This window comes from Calonectris borealis, chromosome 7, assembly GCF_964195595.1.
Source record: "Calonectris borealis chromosome 7, bCalBor7.hap1.2, whole genome shotgun sequence".
Lineage (NCBI taxonomy): Eukaryota > Metazoa > Chordata > Aves > Procellariiformes > Procellariidae > Calonectris > Calonectris borealis.
The window spans coordinates 26,472,693-26,490,218 of record NC_134318.1 but is presented as its reverse complement, the minus strand read 5'-3'; the positions used below and the strand labels follow the sequence as shown (position 1 = coordinate 26,490,218).

The window sequence follows — 17,526 nt, the reverse complement described above, 5'->3', positions numbered from 1 at the left end:
TCTATCAAAATCGCTATTACTCCTAAGGCTATGTAAAATTACTGCTGATTCCACATTAGAGAGAGAAGAAGATTATATTTACCCCTCCCCTGGTTCTGAGCTATCAGTACAAAAATATATTTAGAGAGAAAAATATAGCAGCTGAAATGTTAAAATTCTGTCGTCAGTAAAGTATATTTAAATCAGTTAGTCACCAGGTTATCTATAGTGGCTAGCACAGCAGTTGCTTCAAATATGTACCTTGACTTAGCTAGGTGTTTTTAAACTTTATTCTAAGGACTGCAATCCACATTCATTTTCATATTGCTTCTTAAATGTAAAAATTACTGCACAATTCAACCCTCTTGTCAAGGTCAAGACCTACCTTTAATGAATGAAGCCAGCCTGAATGGAAAAACACTGGATAATAAGTTACTTTGAAAGCAGGCCAGCCAATGTCTAATGTTGGACTAATATGCAGTACCTCTTGATTATTTGCTGGTGTATTCGTACAAATTTACAATCCAGTACAGGAAATCTATATCCCCATAGCAATACCAGCTCCATTTGCATGCAGTAACCCATGCAGTCAACACAGAAATTTTTAAGGAACAGTTACCTTTGGATTTTCTGTATTTAAAGATCAACAAAATGACAGTATATTTATTTTCTTCTTTCAGGTTTGGTATATGACAAATAGTCGACCACTCTGGCAAGAGCACTTTGACAACTGGAAGCTTTCAGCGCATGCTCTCCCAAGGAATCATGGGCTTTGAAGTCTTACCTATAGATGGCATTTCACTGCTGCCTATCCCGAAAGGAAGAGGGCTCGAAAGCAAAAAAAAATACGTGCACACTCCCTCTTTCTAGGGAAAATCGCTGCAACCTAAATCACCAGCTCTGAGAAAATAAATATCTGTCAGATTGGGCTGAAAATGAGTAATTAAATGAGTAATTAAACAGTTTAATTTATAAGCCCAGATCAAATAGCTACATATTCAGAACAACAATCACTAGACAAAGACATAGATCTAGTATTTCCAAACTTCCTTCCAAACTCCAGACTTCTAGTATAAGAAATTAATTATAAGCTCATACCGGCTATAAAATATACAGCTATTACAAAGGAGATTGTGCCATGTTGCTTAGCTGAAGAAAATATTAAATAATCACCTGTCATAATATAATTTCAAAAAACATTCTGAAACTCAAACACAAACAGGTTGAGTACGAGAATTTAAAACAAATCAAAATCAGCATGTAGGCAAAAAGTTGTACTATTTGAATAGTTTCCTATTTCCAAGTTACCACTTTTTCATTACTGAGTTATTGTTACTACACTGAAAATTCTACCACAAAAGTAAGCTACTCAGAAAAAAAGGAAGGTGCAAATTTTACTATTTAACATTCCATTTACTCCGTACACTTTGGTTCCACATTTCAGCTACTCCCTTCCACTACCCGCTATCCACATATCTCCAACCTCCACATCAATACACAGCCTGACAGGAGTTCCTCTCATAATATATTAATACTCTGATGATTAATGTAGGTTGGGTAAAGTTTTCAGAATTTCGTTTACTGGCACTTGTGTTCTGTCTTGTACTTGTCCATGAATTATTCTGGGTATTTATTCTGGGTAATTATCCATAATACTAATTATTCAGGACCAAATACTAATGCTTGTATGGAAATTACATAGTTGAAATCAGAAGTGTGAAAATATCAGTGTTTAATACAATTGCAGGCTGATCTTTCAAAGGATGAAATATGCATAGCTTTATGGGTCAAAGAGAGATGACTAGAGCTGAGAAAGATAAATTCGGGCAGTTGAGAATGAGTTGTTAAAACACCTATGACTCTGCTTTCTACAGACTGTTTATGTTGCACTGTATGGTCTGCCTGCCCTAAATCAATGCTGTAATTAAGAGTTTCTCAACACTTGCTCTAACCTTTTTGTGCTACTCTGAATCATTAAGGGCATAAAAACTGCTTTCTTACAGCAGTTGAAAATATCTCATTTGTTGAAATATCCCAGCTAGCACAGGGCTGGCTCTAGGCGTTCTATAGCCCTCCTTTATGTCCCTATTTACTTCTGGGTTATTGCTTTTCAGATGATTTGAGGATGCACGTGGAAAGGATCGCACCCTTGCTGTCAATTCTTCCCAGGAGACAGCTTCACTTTGTAGATCAATTATTAAGATAAGGAGAGTGCTCATTATGATATTCACAAATGGAGAAGCACTCCAGAACCAAAGAATATCAAGATGTACAGGCAGTTTTTGATCAACTAGCCACCAGAAGAAAAACATTTTTTGTTCTACCAGCCAACTCTTCTGTAACTGGAAGTGAAAAGATAATAACAACAGCTGTATCAGAACACAAGAGCTTAATTCAATCTGGTATCTGAATTTCTTGACCTGGGCCTGTTCCAAAGAAAAAAAATGTAAGAAAGGGCCAGATAAGCCTAGCTAACTCAATCAGCATTGTATTGAGTATATTTTTATTTTATGAAATTCATTATGAAGCAATTAAGCCTACTATGACTAACAAACCATGCTAGTCTTTTTGCCAGGAAGTGAATATTCCAAGTAGCTTGAAGGTTAAAATGAAGTATTATGTTACTGAAAAAATTAGTTTTATTGTAGAAACATTTTTCTCAGTTTAGATTTGTTTCATTTTAGCTTAATTGAGGCCTCCTTGTCTTTTTAAAGATGGAATCAAGTAGATAAAAAATGCCTGACTGATCTTGTAATTTAATTTTATGTATTACTATCATAGCAGTTAATGCAGTTTTGCCAAAATACAATACTTTCATATTGCCAGGTTACTTAGCTTTGTTGAAAACAGTGAATAATTCCAACAGTCTCAATGTTGTCAGAATAAAAGAAGTGTATTAAGGTACTGCTTCTTCATTATTCGGCCTCTTTTTCAGGCCTTGCTGAAATGGTCAGATAAATATTTAATATACCTCCATATTATTCTTACAGTAATTGCTTGTCAACTGCTTTATTAAGCTTAAATCTGTATAAATTTGTAATCAAACAATTTAGTATTTTGAAAGTTGATCTTTTGACATATATCTGATAGCCAAATTGAGGGGTCAATATTAAGCCCTAAATAGCTTATATTGTTTTTGGTGATTTTCATTAAGTTCTGTACTTGCCTTCAAATGTGAAGTTTTATTTAATTCAAAATGGCTGCCATCTCCAGTTAGTATCAGTGAGGCGGAACTCAGTCAAATCTCAATTAGTAGCAATCATTTTCCCTCACTTTGTGTTGGTGAAAGGGAGTCTGTTTCCAGGAGAGTTCTCTCTGGGCTCAAATGCAGCTACTACCAGGTGAAGGTAAGAGAGGAAAGAGTGAGACAGTGCAATGAACATCATGGAGACAGAAGGAAGGAACAAAGAAGAATCTATTAAGGGATGATATGGGAAGCAATAGTTTAAAAAATGAAAAAAACTGCAAGAGGCAACCTGAGATTTATAGTGCAAATTGCCAATGCAAAGAAGGAAGCATAAAGGATAAAAAGTGGAAAGAAAATGAAGAGAAAAAGGGGATGAGGGAGAGTGAATTGGAGGAGGAGATTGTTGGGGAAAAGAAAGCAAGCATTTGAATAAAGCAGCTGCATATCCGGTCTTGTTAAGGGGAAGAGATGAGGATGGAATGAGAACTCTTGCTCTGTCAGGGAATAAGAAGTTTCTTCTCAAATTTAGAAACAGTTGGTTATATACGTATTCTAGGATCACACTCTGATTCTGAGAAGAGCAGACAAATGGAGAACACATACCCCAAGCTGTCCAACAAACTCCTGGACAATAAAAAGGCACAAATCAGTTTTTAAATTTCAGGATCTTTAAGCTATTTATGGGATGTTAAGAGGTCTGCCATTATAGAATAGTTTGGGTTGGAAGGGACCTATAAAGGTCATCTAGTCCAACACCACTGCAATAAGCAGGGACATCTTCAACTAGCTCAGGTTGCTCAGAGCCCCATCCAACCTGACCTTGAGTGTTTGCACCTACCACCTCTCTGGGCAACCTGTTCCAGTGTTTCACCACCCTCATTGTAAAAAATTTCTTCCTTATGTCCAGTGTAAGTCTTCCCTCTTTCAGTTTAAAACCATTACCCCTTGTCCTATCATGTTTTTATGTATCCTATTATGTTTTTATATTTCATATTTGGGGAGAAAAAAAGGGGGGAGGGGGGAAGGATGTCCAAACCTACCAAGCGTTCACTATTTGACCTGATATTCAAGTTTTGTCCAGTCTTGTCACCCCTCCCTGTGCCAGTGGTAAAGCAGAGCAGCTTTGTCACAGACTACTCTTCAGCCTCAAATGGTAGCTAAGTGATCCTGGGTTCCAGTTACACTTGTTCAGGTAAGTATTGTTCACAGCCATTATTACTCATCATGACCTCATAGCTTTATCCTAAATGGCAAGCAACTAGCACATCTGTCCCACTCCAAAGCAAAAATACAGAAATTGCACAAATCACATAATCCTAGGAATAAAACCACCTTTCCTATTTCCATTTGTAATATTTGAGAATATATATAAAACCTAAGCAATTGACTAATCTAGTTGATCAGTGCTCTGGCCACTTATTCCAGACCAAAATTAGGAACCAGAAACTCTGATATCTAATATTGCTCTTACGTTTCATGAACAGCTGTAATTGGGACAGTATGTATTAGGTTCTCTTCCGGGAAGTCATGCCCATATGGTTTACTCAGGCCACTGTACATCCAAGACTCCTCAGCAGTGCAAGCAAAACGGAATTTTACTGTCCCAAGAATAAGTACAAAATAAATTTTCTGGGACAGGATGTCAGCATGATGCCTTCTTCCTACCTGCTTCTCTACATACTTCCTGTAAAAAACATTTACATCACTGTAACTACTTTAACATTCCTGTTTGTGATATTTGTAGCAATTAGAAAATAAACAACACCCTCCCTACTCTACACATATAATACAGCTTACAAGTCCAAGTTCAGATATTTAACGCACATTTTTACAACACTTTTCTCTCAACAAAGACTCTGAAAACCAGACTAATTTTTCCCTAGCTAAGGCAGCACAGTCAAAGAATCCAGTATATTCACTAAAGTCTCCTTCCTATTCTACCTGATCTCTATAGTCATGTATATCCACTATGCAAATGCTACTTGTCTCAACCAAGAACAGATGTAGGTTGATGTAGCTCTACAATTGTGGGGTCGGCCCCGTAAATTACTACGTTGTACAGCAACTGCAGTATAACAGAGTTGTAATTTACACAAGGTATCAGGGACTAGTTGCATGTAACAGAACTTATTACAAGAGCTATTTATTAAAAACATGCATACATATATATTTATATATAACCTGAAAAGGAAAATTCAAAGTTGATCTTTACTAACCAACCTTCCCAAGAATCCGGAATGTCACAACTGCCTCTGAAAAGTAGGATCTCACCCTTTGCTTGCGGAACATGACATTATGCAGAACCTTTACATGCATGCAAATACGCATACACTTGGACTAAGAAGTAAAAGTGGGAGACAGACACCCACGGTGGAGATAAATGGGAGGGCAACTTCTCTCCAGGTGCTATCCACCTCTTCGTTCTATAAAGCCTTTTCAGCTTCTAGATTTCCAGTTTCACAGGCTGCGATGCTCTGTATTGACTTCAGAACATGTAACGGATTTTAAAAACACTTTAGAAGGATTTTTTCCCAGTAGGAAGCACGCCTACAAACTGAAATGAGGGCGTTGTCATCACCACCAGCCGTCCCCCACCTCACCCACTTGCGCACAGAAGCTAGTGGCCACCAGGCCTCCATCGAGCACCAAGGGCCACTTACAAGGGCGCCGGGTGCTTGTCCTTGTCATTGCCAACAAGCCCACAGAAATGGATTCATTTCCCTTCCGCCGTGCCAGCCACCACCCTCCTTGGCAAGGTCCCCTCTTCCCTCGGGCCTCTCCGCCCCAAGGGCAGGTCCCGGGGAGGCCGGCCGGCTGAGCAGGGGGCGGGAGTCGCCTTCACCTGTTCGGCAGGCGAGGGAATGGCGGGATGCGCCTCTTCCCTGAGGGGGCCCCCACGCCTCGTGTGAGCGGAGAGGGGGCAGGGGAGGAGGCGGCCCGGCCTCTCCTTCCTTCCCTCCCTCCGCCTGTGAGGAAGGATAGCTGGCGGCGGGAGCGGGGCTGCGCTGCTCCTCTCACCCGCCGCGTAGGGCAACGGTCGCTGCGCGAGGAGGAGGGTGGTGGCGCGAGGGCCCTTCCCACTTCCCCGCCCCTTCAACCCCTGAGGGGAACCTGGGCGGCGGCGGAGGGCAGCGGGAGGGGTGGCAGCCACTACAGAGGGCGCGGGGCCGGGTGCTGACCTTCCCCCGTGTACCCCCGTACACCAGCGCGGCCGTCCCGCCGCCACCGCGTTCCCCTACCTGCCCCGCGCGCGGTGCCGGGCAGCGACTACGCGTCGGCGGCGAGGAGAGGCATAGGGAGGGGAGAGGGAGCGGCAGCACAGGGAGGGGAGAGGGCGGGGGGCGCGCCCCGCCGGACCTTTAAATTCCCGGCGGCGGCAGGACTACGCTTCCCGGCGTGCCGCGGGGCCGCCGCCCCGTCCTTGGCGCAGGCGCGCTGCGGCGAGGGACGGTGGTGACGGGCGTCGCGGCTGCGCTCGGCGCTTACCTCACAGAGGCGTCGCCGCCGCTTGGCATCCCGGCAGCGCGGCGGCCCGGGCCGCGCAGCTTCTGCGTGCGGCTCCGTCCCGCCTCAGCGACCGGTCCTCCGCTTCGTCCCCGCCTGTTGAAGGAGGGGCCGCCCTGGCAGCCTCGCGGGAGGGCGGTTTCGCTGCCTTTCCTCTCGCTTCCCTTCCCCTACTGCCACACGCGTGACGCGCGGCTTCGTCGGCGCCGGGGTCGCCTTTGTCAGGCTCCGGGCCCTCGGCTAGGCCCGCTCCTCCTCCCGGGAGCCATGTCCGAGCAGACGGGCTTGGCGCTGCCGCAGACCATGGACAGGTACGAGGAGGGCCCGGCGCTGGGGCACAGCGGGAGCGAACCCCGGGGCTGGGCGTGTGACTCCCCCGCGTTTCCCGGGCTGCTCGCGGCGGCGGGTCCGCGCTGCCTGTGGCGTGTTTCGGGCCGGCGGGCCGCGGGGGGAGTTGAGGCGGGCCGCTTCAGCGCGGAGTCCCCACGGCCGGTGCTGGCGGGGAGCCGAGGCGCGGTGGCGGCGGGGCAGGGCCTGGGTCGGTGGCGCGGGTCCGGTTTCACTTTTTGGCTTCTGAAAACTTCGGTGGTCCGGGCGAAGTCGTGCCAGCTCTGTCGTAAATCAGCACAAGGTACGGCGGGCAGCAGCGTGGTGTCTGCGGCGGTGTGGAGGGATCGCTCTGGCAGCCTTTGGGCAGGAGGAGGTGTGTCTGGGCTGACGCGGGTTCTGGGGAGAGCGGTGGGGGTCTGCAGAAGGCTGTCGGGTTTCTGTGGGTCTAGGAGATGCTGTAGGTATGGAAAGCATTGACATGCACGTACAATAAGGCACCAAAAGACGACCGAAGCTTAACTGGCCTTGTGTGTTTTGTTGCTGGTTTTACGATCTTTGAGGAAAGCCTACAACTACTTTTTTGGAGTGCTGTTAAAAAGTCCAACCTATAAACTACTTTGACTTAAGTGTAGGGGAGGAAGGACACTTGCTAACTCTTAAATTATTTTTATTACACTTGTTTTCTGTTTATGCTTTTATTTGATTATGTAGCCCTTTCACCCTGTTCTACTGAGAGCTTAAGGTTCCTTATATATAATTTTGAGTCATCCAGGAAGCCCTTAAGACCCAGCCCTATAAACAACAAAAACAAAAGCCTTTTATTGCAAGAGTTGTGATAGCCTGGTGTTTCAGAAGGTGGGGTCAGGAATCAGGCTTCTTTTGATGAACCTGTCAAGCTTTCATCATAAGGAAGCAAAAAAAAAAACCCCGGTGTTTTTCTCCTTTTCAGGTCACCTCTAAGGAAAGAGGATTTAGTGAAATACAGGCTGTCATCAGGCAAGTGATGGAGATATAAACTATGTGAGGCAGGGGCAGAACTTGTGCAGCCTGGAAGGTGAGGATGAGGAGTTTCAGTTTGATGTGGAAAGAGGATAAAAGTGAGTTGGGAAGGGAGGGAGGGATAGTTGTTTGTGTTTTAGAAAAACTGAAGAAGTAAGGGATCACAATGGGATGATTTAGGTTATAATTTAGAACAATGCCTGTCAAGGAGGCTAGCAGTCAGGAACAATAAGCACATTTCCAAGAAGTAACAGGAAGGAGGTAGATTTTTAGAAATATTATCAGGAAAGTATTCAGTTTAATACACTTCCTGTGAATGTAGAGAATAAAAGGGAAGAATTAAGGAAGACAAAAAGAATTGAGAGGAGGATGATAGAACTATTGTGCAGGAGACGGGGGGGGGAAAAAAGGAAGAGATCAGGAAGAGTGTTGCAGGATCAACTGCTCTGAAACTAAAAAAAATCTCATCTTCATCTTGAAGTTTGTAGTCCAATAATATGTAATATTTTATGGTTTTGAGTTCTAGGAAACCATGATATTCTGAGTAGATTCCGTACTGTCTATGGATCTTATATCATACCATGAAGTCCTAGTTCACCCTTTTGGGAAATGGCTGTAAGGTGGTGTTTATAATCTGTATTGTGAACAACTGTTAAATTAAACAGTTAATTAAAAAAAGGGAAATTAGTTAACTAGTGGCCAAACCAGTTTACTGTTCTTCAATTGTTACGTGTAATGGATATGTGGGGTTTAATGTATATTTAATACTCTTGTATCCTTTCAGCTTTGTGAAATTGTAGTTTGTATCTCTGGCCCTTTTCAAAGACTTTTTCCAGTAAACTTGGAGTAGCAGAGTTGATATAATCTAAAACAATTGGAAGTGTCCCTGACTACCTTAATAACAAGTACAGTGGGGAAAAAGTTTTAAATACCTAGGTAGTGTAAAAGGAGGTATGAAGAGAGACTGTGGCTTTCAGATAAGAATTCGTTGGGCTATTTCCTATTATTTATAGGAAACTTCAGAAACAGTAGTGTGAGGAGTGGTGAATAGAGTGGTAAGAAGAAGCCAAGTATTTAGGATTTGAATTTAATACAGAGTATAGTACAATACCAACAGAAGGCTTTGGGAGTAACCAAGACCTCAAAATGCAGTCAGTGTAAATAATTCTTTGGTTACATATTGGGTTTATGGAGCAGGGTTACATTGGAAGAAACCAATTTTCCTTCATCTTTTATTTCTGAAGATCATAACTGTTCTCATGTTGTATGTAGTGATGATCAAGATAAACCTTCAATATTTCACATTAGGGGACGTAACCTGTGGATGAATCATCTGTAGGGATTCTGAGGAGTTGAAATGCCTCTACTATGCTGTTATCTTTATTGCTAATGACAGATTTTTGTTTTCCTGGGTAAGACGAAAAAGTACGTATGCAAAACCTTAAAAGTAACTGCTAATGGATTATAACTTAAAACAAAGCACGTACTTTTAAATCAGATTTGGATCTCTTAGTGAAGGATGCAGAAAATAGCTTTTCAGTGAATAAGACATCAATTTGATTCTAATAGTTAAGTCATTAGGACAGGAAAAAATAGGGGTTTATTTTGTTTCCAATATCTAGGTGGTCACACTGAGAGTGGTGACGTACTGTTGTATCAGGAGTAAGGTCTGAATGTATGCACTGCTTTGTATACAAGGGTCAGAGCTCTTATAGCAAGTTCTTTAATTATGTATTTGTGAGAGAGAATGGTTAGCTGCTTCTCTTGACTCTCAGATTGTACAGCTGTATGACTTACAGGGTTTTTTTTTACCTTAATAAAGCAGTTTGGATTTCTCCAGTGTAAGGAGTGTCTTATAGCATCTCAACATTGTTGCCTGGGATTCATCTTTCTTTTATGTATTTTGTGCTCCATCCTCCTTTATTTTCCCTGCATAATTTCAGTCTGGAAGCAAACCACACATTTGTAACAAAGAGGGTGAATAGCTGTTAAGGTATAAGGAGTTTGTTATTTGAAATATCTAGCTAAGGATTTTATACTTGCCTGAAGGATTGGCTACAGCATAAATACAAGAAGCAGAAGTGATGCCAACATTCTGGACTTCTCTTGTCTGCAGCATTTAGGAAACTAATCCAGATGATTATCATGGTCCTTTCTGGCCTCAAAATTGGAATTTCCATCCCTCATGTCATTTTTTTCTTCTAGCTTGTGTTTAAATAGCAGGTCTAGATAATAGTCTTAAAATACTATCCTTTTCTGCGTGCAGAATTCTTTGCAATCTATAGTCAAGGGCCATATTCCTGGACCAATGTGTGCACTTGAAGGCAGTGGTTAGTGGTCTGTCTAAATGGTGAGGTTTTATTATTTTTAATCCCTTTATTCATGTTGTTTTAATGCATAAATTACAGAATGATAGGAATTTCCATTAAAAAAATTGAAATTATGTGACAGTGGTTTTTTATATGCTGTTAATCAATGTAAAAATGTTTTTCAAGATTTATTTAAATAAAGTTGCCAGATTACATGAAAATGTCCTAGAAATTATAGCTATTACTCTATTGAGTGCACAGGGCAAACTTTACTTCAAAGTCAATCCTAACGCACTTGTCAAATTTTAACAGGCGTAGGCCATTTGATATGCTATACATATTTTTAATGTAAAAGCATTTTTTAAGGAAATATTAGAAATATTATATTCTGAATGGTATTAGGATGTTGAACCTTTACAAGTAAAATTCTTGTGTCTAGTATGCCGAGATCATGAACTGAGTCAGTCCTTCTTGTGTTTTCAAATATAATTTTGAAAATACACAAAAAACCTTCAATCTTTTATGGGCTTTTTTCATGTTTCCTATTCAATTAGGTCCTATAAATTTTCTGTCTCTCAGCACTGTTTGACAACAGTTCTTCCAATTGAACACTTCTAATTGTGTCTTCTAGCTGCCCTGTGTAGCACCTATTGTAACAAGTATTCTGGCTTCTTAATGCATTTTTCAAACATTTTCATTCTTCTGGGTAACTTTGAAGATAAGATGTTGAACTTTCTGGCGGATTTTGGTGCTCTATTTGATTAAAAAATTAATCCTTGAAATACTTAGTATTTTTCTTGTGTCATTTGCTTGTCAAATACAATTTGACTTTACGTCTCCTATTTTTTATAGTTATGTTTTTAAGCAAAACTAATGTGTAAATTCAGTTTGTTTTTAAGTTATGTCTATAGCTACATCTTGTCAGTTTGCTGTTTTATAGCTTTCTATAATGGCTTGCATATTATTGCCAGGACATCAATTGGCTGTGATCCTGTGCTACTTAGCCTTCTTACAGAACATTTGACTGGATCTCACCAGAGTTGCTGTTAGAATACATACGAGAAAACAAAACTAATAACTATTTATCTTACTATGCAATCTTTTTACTGTGTTGGTTGAGCAGTCGCTTTCTGAAGTAACAAGATTTGAAAAATAGTTATTAAACATGTGCTTGCCATAATGAAGTCAGTGGCAAGCCCATGTTGATAGAAAACCTAGACCATGTAAATATTTGAGTGATTACAAAAAAAATCTTCAATGTGGTCAAATTTTTAAAAAAATTGTTACTTTTATGATAAGTGTATCATCAAGTGGTCTCTGATTTATTTGTTTGTGAAGATAATCTGGTCAATCTGCTGTCTTCAAAAAACCAAATGCTTAGCCACACACCAGCTTTTTCCTAGCTGTGTCATTGCCTATATCTACCTTAATGTAAGCTGTAACGCTAAAATGTAATCATATTTTTAAGCTTTATTGTCTTTACTTCAGTTGGATTATGTGTGGATTGTTCTTGCAACTGGTTATACCAAGAGTTCAGAAGGTTTTATTTTGTAGGTTTTTTTAAAGCATGTTCTGTGGTAGTGATTTGTGGTACTCCTTATACTATCTAAATTAAAGACAATTCCGGCTCCCTCCTTCCCATATACTTGTCAGCTAGCCAGAACATGGTGACTTTTGCCTTCTGTTTTTTCAGTATTCAAACATGTTAGTCAAAATGTGATAAATAATCTGTTCAAGGCTTGTGCAGGTACATGCTGAACAATCAGTGTAGTGGTAATTTTAGCATGGTTTAACTTTTGAATTAGCATGCTTTATTTTCAAAATGGGTAGTAGTTGGTTCAACTGTGGTTGATTATGCATTTCTCCTTGGTAGAAACTAGAGCAACATCATATGACTGTTTTGTCCTCTATCCTTGCCATTCTTTATTTAAAGGAGATAAGAGTTGAAATTGCAGGTAGACTTTAAAAGCAATTAAAAGATAAAATGCAGAATTGTAGTTGGCTTAAGAAATTATACCATCAAGAGAGGAATACTGTTGCAATTAAATTTTCTCTTTGCCAGACTACTGATTTGTCAGAAAAATGCTATCGAGGTTCAAAAGTTGCAAAATAGCAAATTCATGGGGTTTCTATTTCAGTTTTCTAAAACTGATTCCATGGTAACTTTCTTTTTTAAAAAGAAAAAAACATATGCAATAGTTTTGTGCATCATTTTCAGTTGCTCCTTTAATTCCATGTGAGGTGGTGTTTGTGTTGGTATGAATCTCTTCCTTCCCTCTTTGGAAGTGTGGGTACTGATTTAGGTTTATTTGGACAATTAACTGTTGGTACTTTAGTAACCAAAGAACGGGTTTGGATTAAGACCTTAATGCTACAACCTAGCCAATGTAATTACTGCAATGTGGTCCTTGATTTAAGACCTTTATTCTGAACTCGTTAAACTTGTACTGGATGTTGTGTGCTGTGAATAATGTCACTGACTAAAGTTGACGCATGAGTAAATCTTTGTAGGAGTGGAGTTCAACTGGATAAGATATGCAAAGTAATAAACAACATAAAAGACTTTATAGGATTTATGTGGTATTTTTTGACTTTTCACAAACTATTTACCATCTCTGCAGTTACTCAGTCTGTTTGTTCTACTTGTGCTGATTAAGCATGCCTCTCTTCATTGCCCTACCTGAAGGAGTTTTCTTTCTACACAACACTGTTAAACTCACTTTTTTGAAAGAGGACTTTCCCTGGCCTCTGGTCGAAGTCTATCAGCAATTGGAAGTACCTGGCTTTCTGTTGTTCCTGTAGAGTAGGTTATGCAAGCTTAGAAAGAAGACACTACGAGAATAAAGAATGGGCTGTGCTATGTTAATCTCTACCAGAAAGGAAACAAGGTGTTATTCCCTGTCTTTACCCCAACTGTTTGGAAGCTGATGATACAGGAAGAAAAAAGCAAAATTTTGTATATCTTAGAGTGGGTTTGAAGAATGAAAGTTTGAAACAGTAATAACTTTCTAATAGCTTGATTTTTTCATTACTGTTTCATCCCAAGTACATCCTTTGCTATTCCAGTTCTCTTTATGCCGAAGGTTCTCCATAGGTTGAGTTCTTCCTGTGTCTTATCAGTAAAGATGATTAGTGAAGACTGATTGCAGACCTGTAGAATGCCTTTTGCCCATCTGTAGTATAAAAGTGTTGGCATGTTATTTATAAACTATCTTAACCTTTTGACTGTCATCTTATGTGCATTGTATTTCCATCTTTGACGGCTGCTTTTATGTGCTTAGGAAGAAACATACATGTTTTAATTGCTGCTTAACTGCTAACTTCTACCTGCAGACAGTAGGCAATTATTCCTCTTATTTCAGTGTGGGGAAACTCCTGAGAGACTATTTATCATTTTTGGTACTAAAAATCTTGGGATTCCGTGTATTATCAAGGCATTAAAATAGTATTTTCATATATTGTATCTGCTTAATCTAAAAAAGCTATACAAAAATCTATTTATTGATACCTTCCACGTAAAAGTGCTCAGACCTCTATAATAGTGTTTAACTGTGATTGTTTTGTTTATCATGGTGTTGTACAGTGCTCGCTGAAGTTAAAACTTCCGACAATTAATGCAAATGTATTGAATAAATATCTTAATATGTATAATAATTTACAAAGAAAGATCAATTAAAAGGTTCAGGTGTTCATTTTGGAACATTTTTTTAAGTAACACTTAAAGTGGTAATGTATATGCCAGCTGTTTAGGACTTGTTTGCTTGGTGCTTCTGACATCTTAACCTGCTTATGGTCTTACTGCAGAATGGGTGGGAAGTTCCTGAAAGTGATAAGAACTTTTTGATGCATCTTATTTTCCTCCTCTCAGCAACAGAATGAGTTAGGTCCTGGCTTGTTATAGGATGTAATACCTACCTTTATCAAAAGAGTGCATGACTTGCTCATTTTTTACTGGCACTTGTGGTTTACCACAAGTAGCATATCCATCTTCAGTGCAGAAGAATGAAAAGACCCAATCTGAAGTGATTAAGTTCTTTTAAGCAAACTGCTTCTGGTTAATGTTTCTAAATGAGACTGTTACTAAGGTTACACAAGATGCTCAAGGGACTGGAGCACATGACTTACTAGAAAAAGCTAGAGGGAACTGGGCCTGCTTAGCCTGAAGAAGAGGTGGCTTGGGGAGAACTAATAACCTTCTAATACCTATCGAGGAGGTTGTTGAGAAGACAGTCTGGCTCTTTTTGGAGGTTCCTGACAGGATGATGAGAAACAATGACTGTACATTTGAACAGGGAAGATTTCAGCATGTGGGGATGGGGAGCAATGCAGTCGAGCTTTGGAGTAGGTTGCTCAGGGCAGCTGTGGATCTCTGTCCATGGGGCTTTGCAAGACCCAGCTGGAGAAAGCTCTGACAATATGGTCTGAATTCAGTGTTGCTTCTGCCTTGGGCAGGAGATCTCACTAGAGACCTCTTGTGGTCCCTTACAACCCAAATAATTCTATGATACCAGGTCTAGGTGCAACCCCAATTTAAACAGGGAGCCAACACAGTGTTAGGGCTCTATTTGCATTGCATGACATGAGCATACTCTGCTGGAGGTGTCAATACGAGAGGTACAGTGTACCAATACCTTCTGGCAAATCTGTACTCAGCCTTTTTTTAGCATCTGCTCTGAAATACGTACCTAGAAGTTAAGATGACTCCTTGTCTAGTTGGACTGGAATCTTATTTTTTCCTTTTCTCTAACATTTTTTTGCTCTCCTGCTTTTTTAATGCTAATATGGGTGCTTTTCGTCGATAGCTTTCTGCCATTCAATGAAAGTGCTCAGGCTCAGGATTTTTGTGACAATGATTCTGGGGAAAGGATTATACACCTCCTGCCCAACGGTAATATAGGATAACAAAAATTCCAATCAAAATCTCCACTTTTAAATGCTGGTTTAAAAAAAAGTTTGTGCTGAAGTTGTATTACATCTGGGACTAGCTGTTCATTTGTTTATTATTTTAAATCTTGATTATCTTAACTGATTAAGGTAAAAATGAAAATTAAACTGGCCTGCTATGTAACAGTTTCCTTATAATAAGTAAATACCAATTGATTTAAGGTCCAACCATGGAATCTTGGTATATGCTTATGTTTGGAAACAACTCTCACAGGAAACAAACTTTCTGGATAAGTGTAGTTAGCGTTTCTAGGCTTTTAGGTGATTGATTGCTGATGAGCATTATGAACTATTTAGTGTTCTCGGTTTATGTATCTGTGCCTGTTTCTCCCTTTGGTCATGCATCTCTTCTTCAAGGTGTATGTATTAAAAGAAAGTGTTAACACAGTGGGAAGGTAGTGAATAACAGAGTTATTATGGACAAGAGGGGCTGGCATTCAGTGATTTATTTATTTTTTTAAAGCCATTTTAATATAGTAGTTCTTTCTTCACAATCTTTCCAGAAAAAAGACCCTCTATTTTAAAGCTGTAATGTTGTCTTTATATAGCTTTCTGATCTCTCCTCATTTGTTTCTCCTGTTGTAAATGCCTCCTCTTAAGATCTGAATACTTTTGTTTAGAAGTGGATATTTTATATTGGACTAAAATGTGCCAATGTAAGTTAGCCTTCTGTGAAGGATATAATTACAGAAGGCTATGTGCTGAGTACTTGTGACTGTTCTACTGGTGAGTCATGCAGTCGATTCTACAGAGTGCCAAGGAGAGTTACTTAATGTTGTGATCAGACACCTTGGAGTTTTGTTCACATTTATTCAGAGTACATTGACATACAAAGACATTTTGAAATTTTCAATGTCTGCCACATTTGAGTGGTTTTTGTTGTTCTTGAGATATTAATGTCCCAAGAATACATCTTCTTGGCGTTTAATTTTTTTTTCTAATTTTTAGGTCTCTAATTGTTCAGTTTTTATTATGTATATTAGGAGGATGTAAGAAGACTTCAGTAGAGCTTTTTGGTTTGCTCTCATACTGTAAATTATCTGATAAAAATAGAAGTTATAAACTGAGAATAACTGGAGTAATAGTGTCTTTTATATAAACTCTTTGAGTTCAAAGCAATTTGCTTGCTTTGGAGTCTTCCTGCCAATTTTTGCAGCTTTAGAACTACACTTCCTATTTTTCTTCTCTTTTCTTTGGAAGAACGTAACAGAAAAATTGCTTACTCTGTATGGTCAGTTTAACCATGAAACTCTCTAGGCACACATCATACAAAAATTTCACAATTACCTTGCCTAAGAATGGAACATAAAGTGAGTAGCCGTAAGTTTGGTTTCCAACAGATTAAGTCTATGCTAATGTGTTTACTTTTGTAACTAAAGATACTGTGTCTAAAGATTAATTTGTATTTTTACATTATGCCTGTGATACTGGAAAATTGCTGCAGGAGACTGAGCTCACATAATGCAGGCTCTGTGAATAGAATGTAACTTTGCATTTCTTGTCTTTCACTTTTTGCTTGTCACAGCAACAGTTTACTGTCAAGACAGTTACAGTTTAGACATGTCAAAGTTGGTCTATTCTGTGTGTATGTCGCTCCTGATATTTGTAACGTCTGTCATCTACTCTGTACATGTACCACAAATACCAGTATTGGTATTTTTCTGATGCAACTCTCTTGCCCTTTCCCCCAGTGCAAAGTAACATTGTTTAATGCTAGTTTAATAGAGACTACATATTTTTATCTTCTTTTTGAGACTGGGAATTGTGCTTAACATTCCAGTTTAAAACAGCAGATTAAAAACATCTTTATGCCAATCTTTGAAAACACAGATATGGTTAGTGTTCGGTTAAGGAAGCTAATAAGTACATGTTAACCTTCTGTTACGGAAAAGTAAATCTTCCAGGAGATATAAAGGACTAATGCTTTTTGTCCCTTGTCTCAGAACTTAAAAGAATTTAACTTTAACCTTTATTCCTTCAAGTTGACCAAACACTTGCTTTAACTTACGTCTTGGCTAATGGAGGAGAAATGGATATAGTTTTGCTCATCGAAATGGCACAGCTAATTACAGAATTCTGACAAAGCAATGAAGCAGTTGTGCAGTGATTCCTAACCTTGGTCCATAGGCAGCATTTTCAAGCAAGCAGTATGCTGTAAGCAGAATTGTTTTGATGTCAAGGTTAGCCTCAATCCTAGTATTTTTAAATTCTTCAATAATGTTAGGAAGTTGTTTTCTGGGAACATTGACTGGGAAATCTTTTGTATATGTAATT

General features: G+C 39.6%; 2 protein-coding genes across 4 annotated transcripts in view; one reads left to right on the top strand and one right to left on the bottom strand.

Annotated features, from left to right (window-relative positions):
• Positions 1-5,914, bottom strand: part of CPEB3 (cytoplasmic polyadenylation element binding protein 3) — a 100,172-nt gene extending 94,258 nt beyond the window's left edge. For all 3 annotated transcript variants that reach the window (XM_075154754.1, XM_075154755.1, XM_075154756.1), the window contains exon 1: positions 5,827-5,914. In XM_075154754.1, the coding sequence (XP_075010855.1) occupies positions 5,827-5,854 (28 nt within the window). In that variant the 5' untranslated portion in view covers positions 5,855-5,914. The remainder of the gene's footprint in view (positions 1-5,826) is intronic.
• Positions 5,915-6,704: 790 nt separating this feature from the next.
• Positions 6,705-17,526, top strand: part of MARCHF5 (membrane associated ring-CH-type finger 5) — a 46,951-nt gene continuing 36,129 nt past the window's right edge. Inside the window, exon 1 of the mRNA XM_075154761.1 lies at positions 6,705-6,981. Within this exon, the coding sequence (XP_075010862.1) occupies positions 6,938-6,981 (44 nt within the window). The 5' untranslated portion in view covers positions 6,705-6,937. The remainder of the gene's footprint in view (positions 6,982-17,526) is intronic.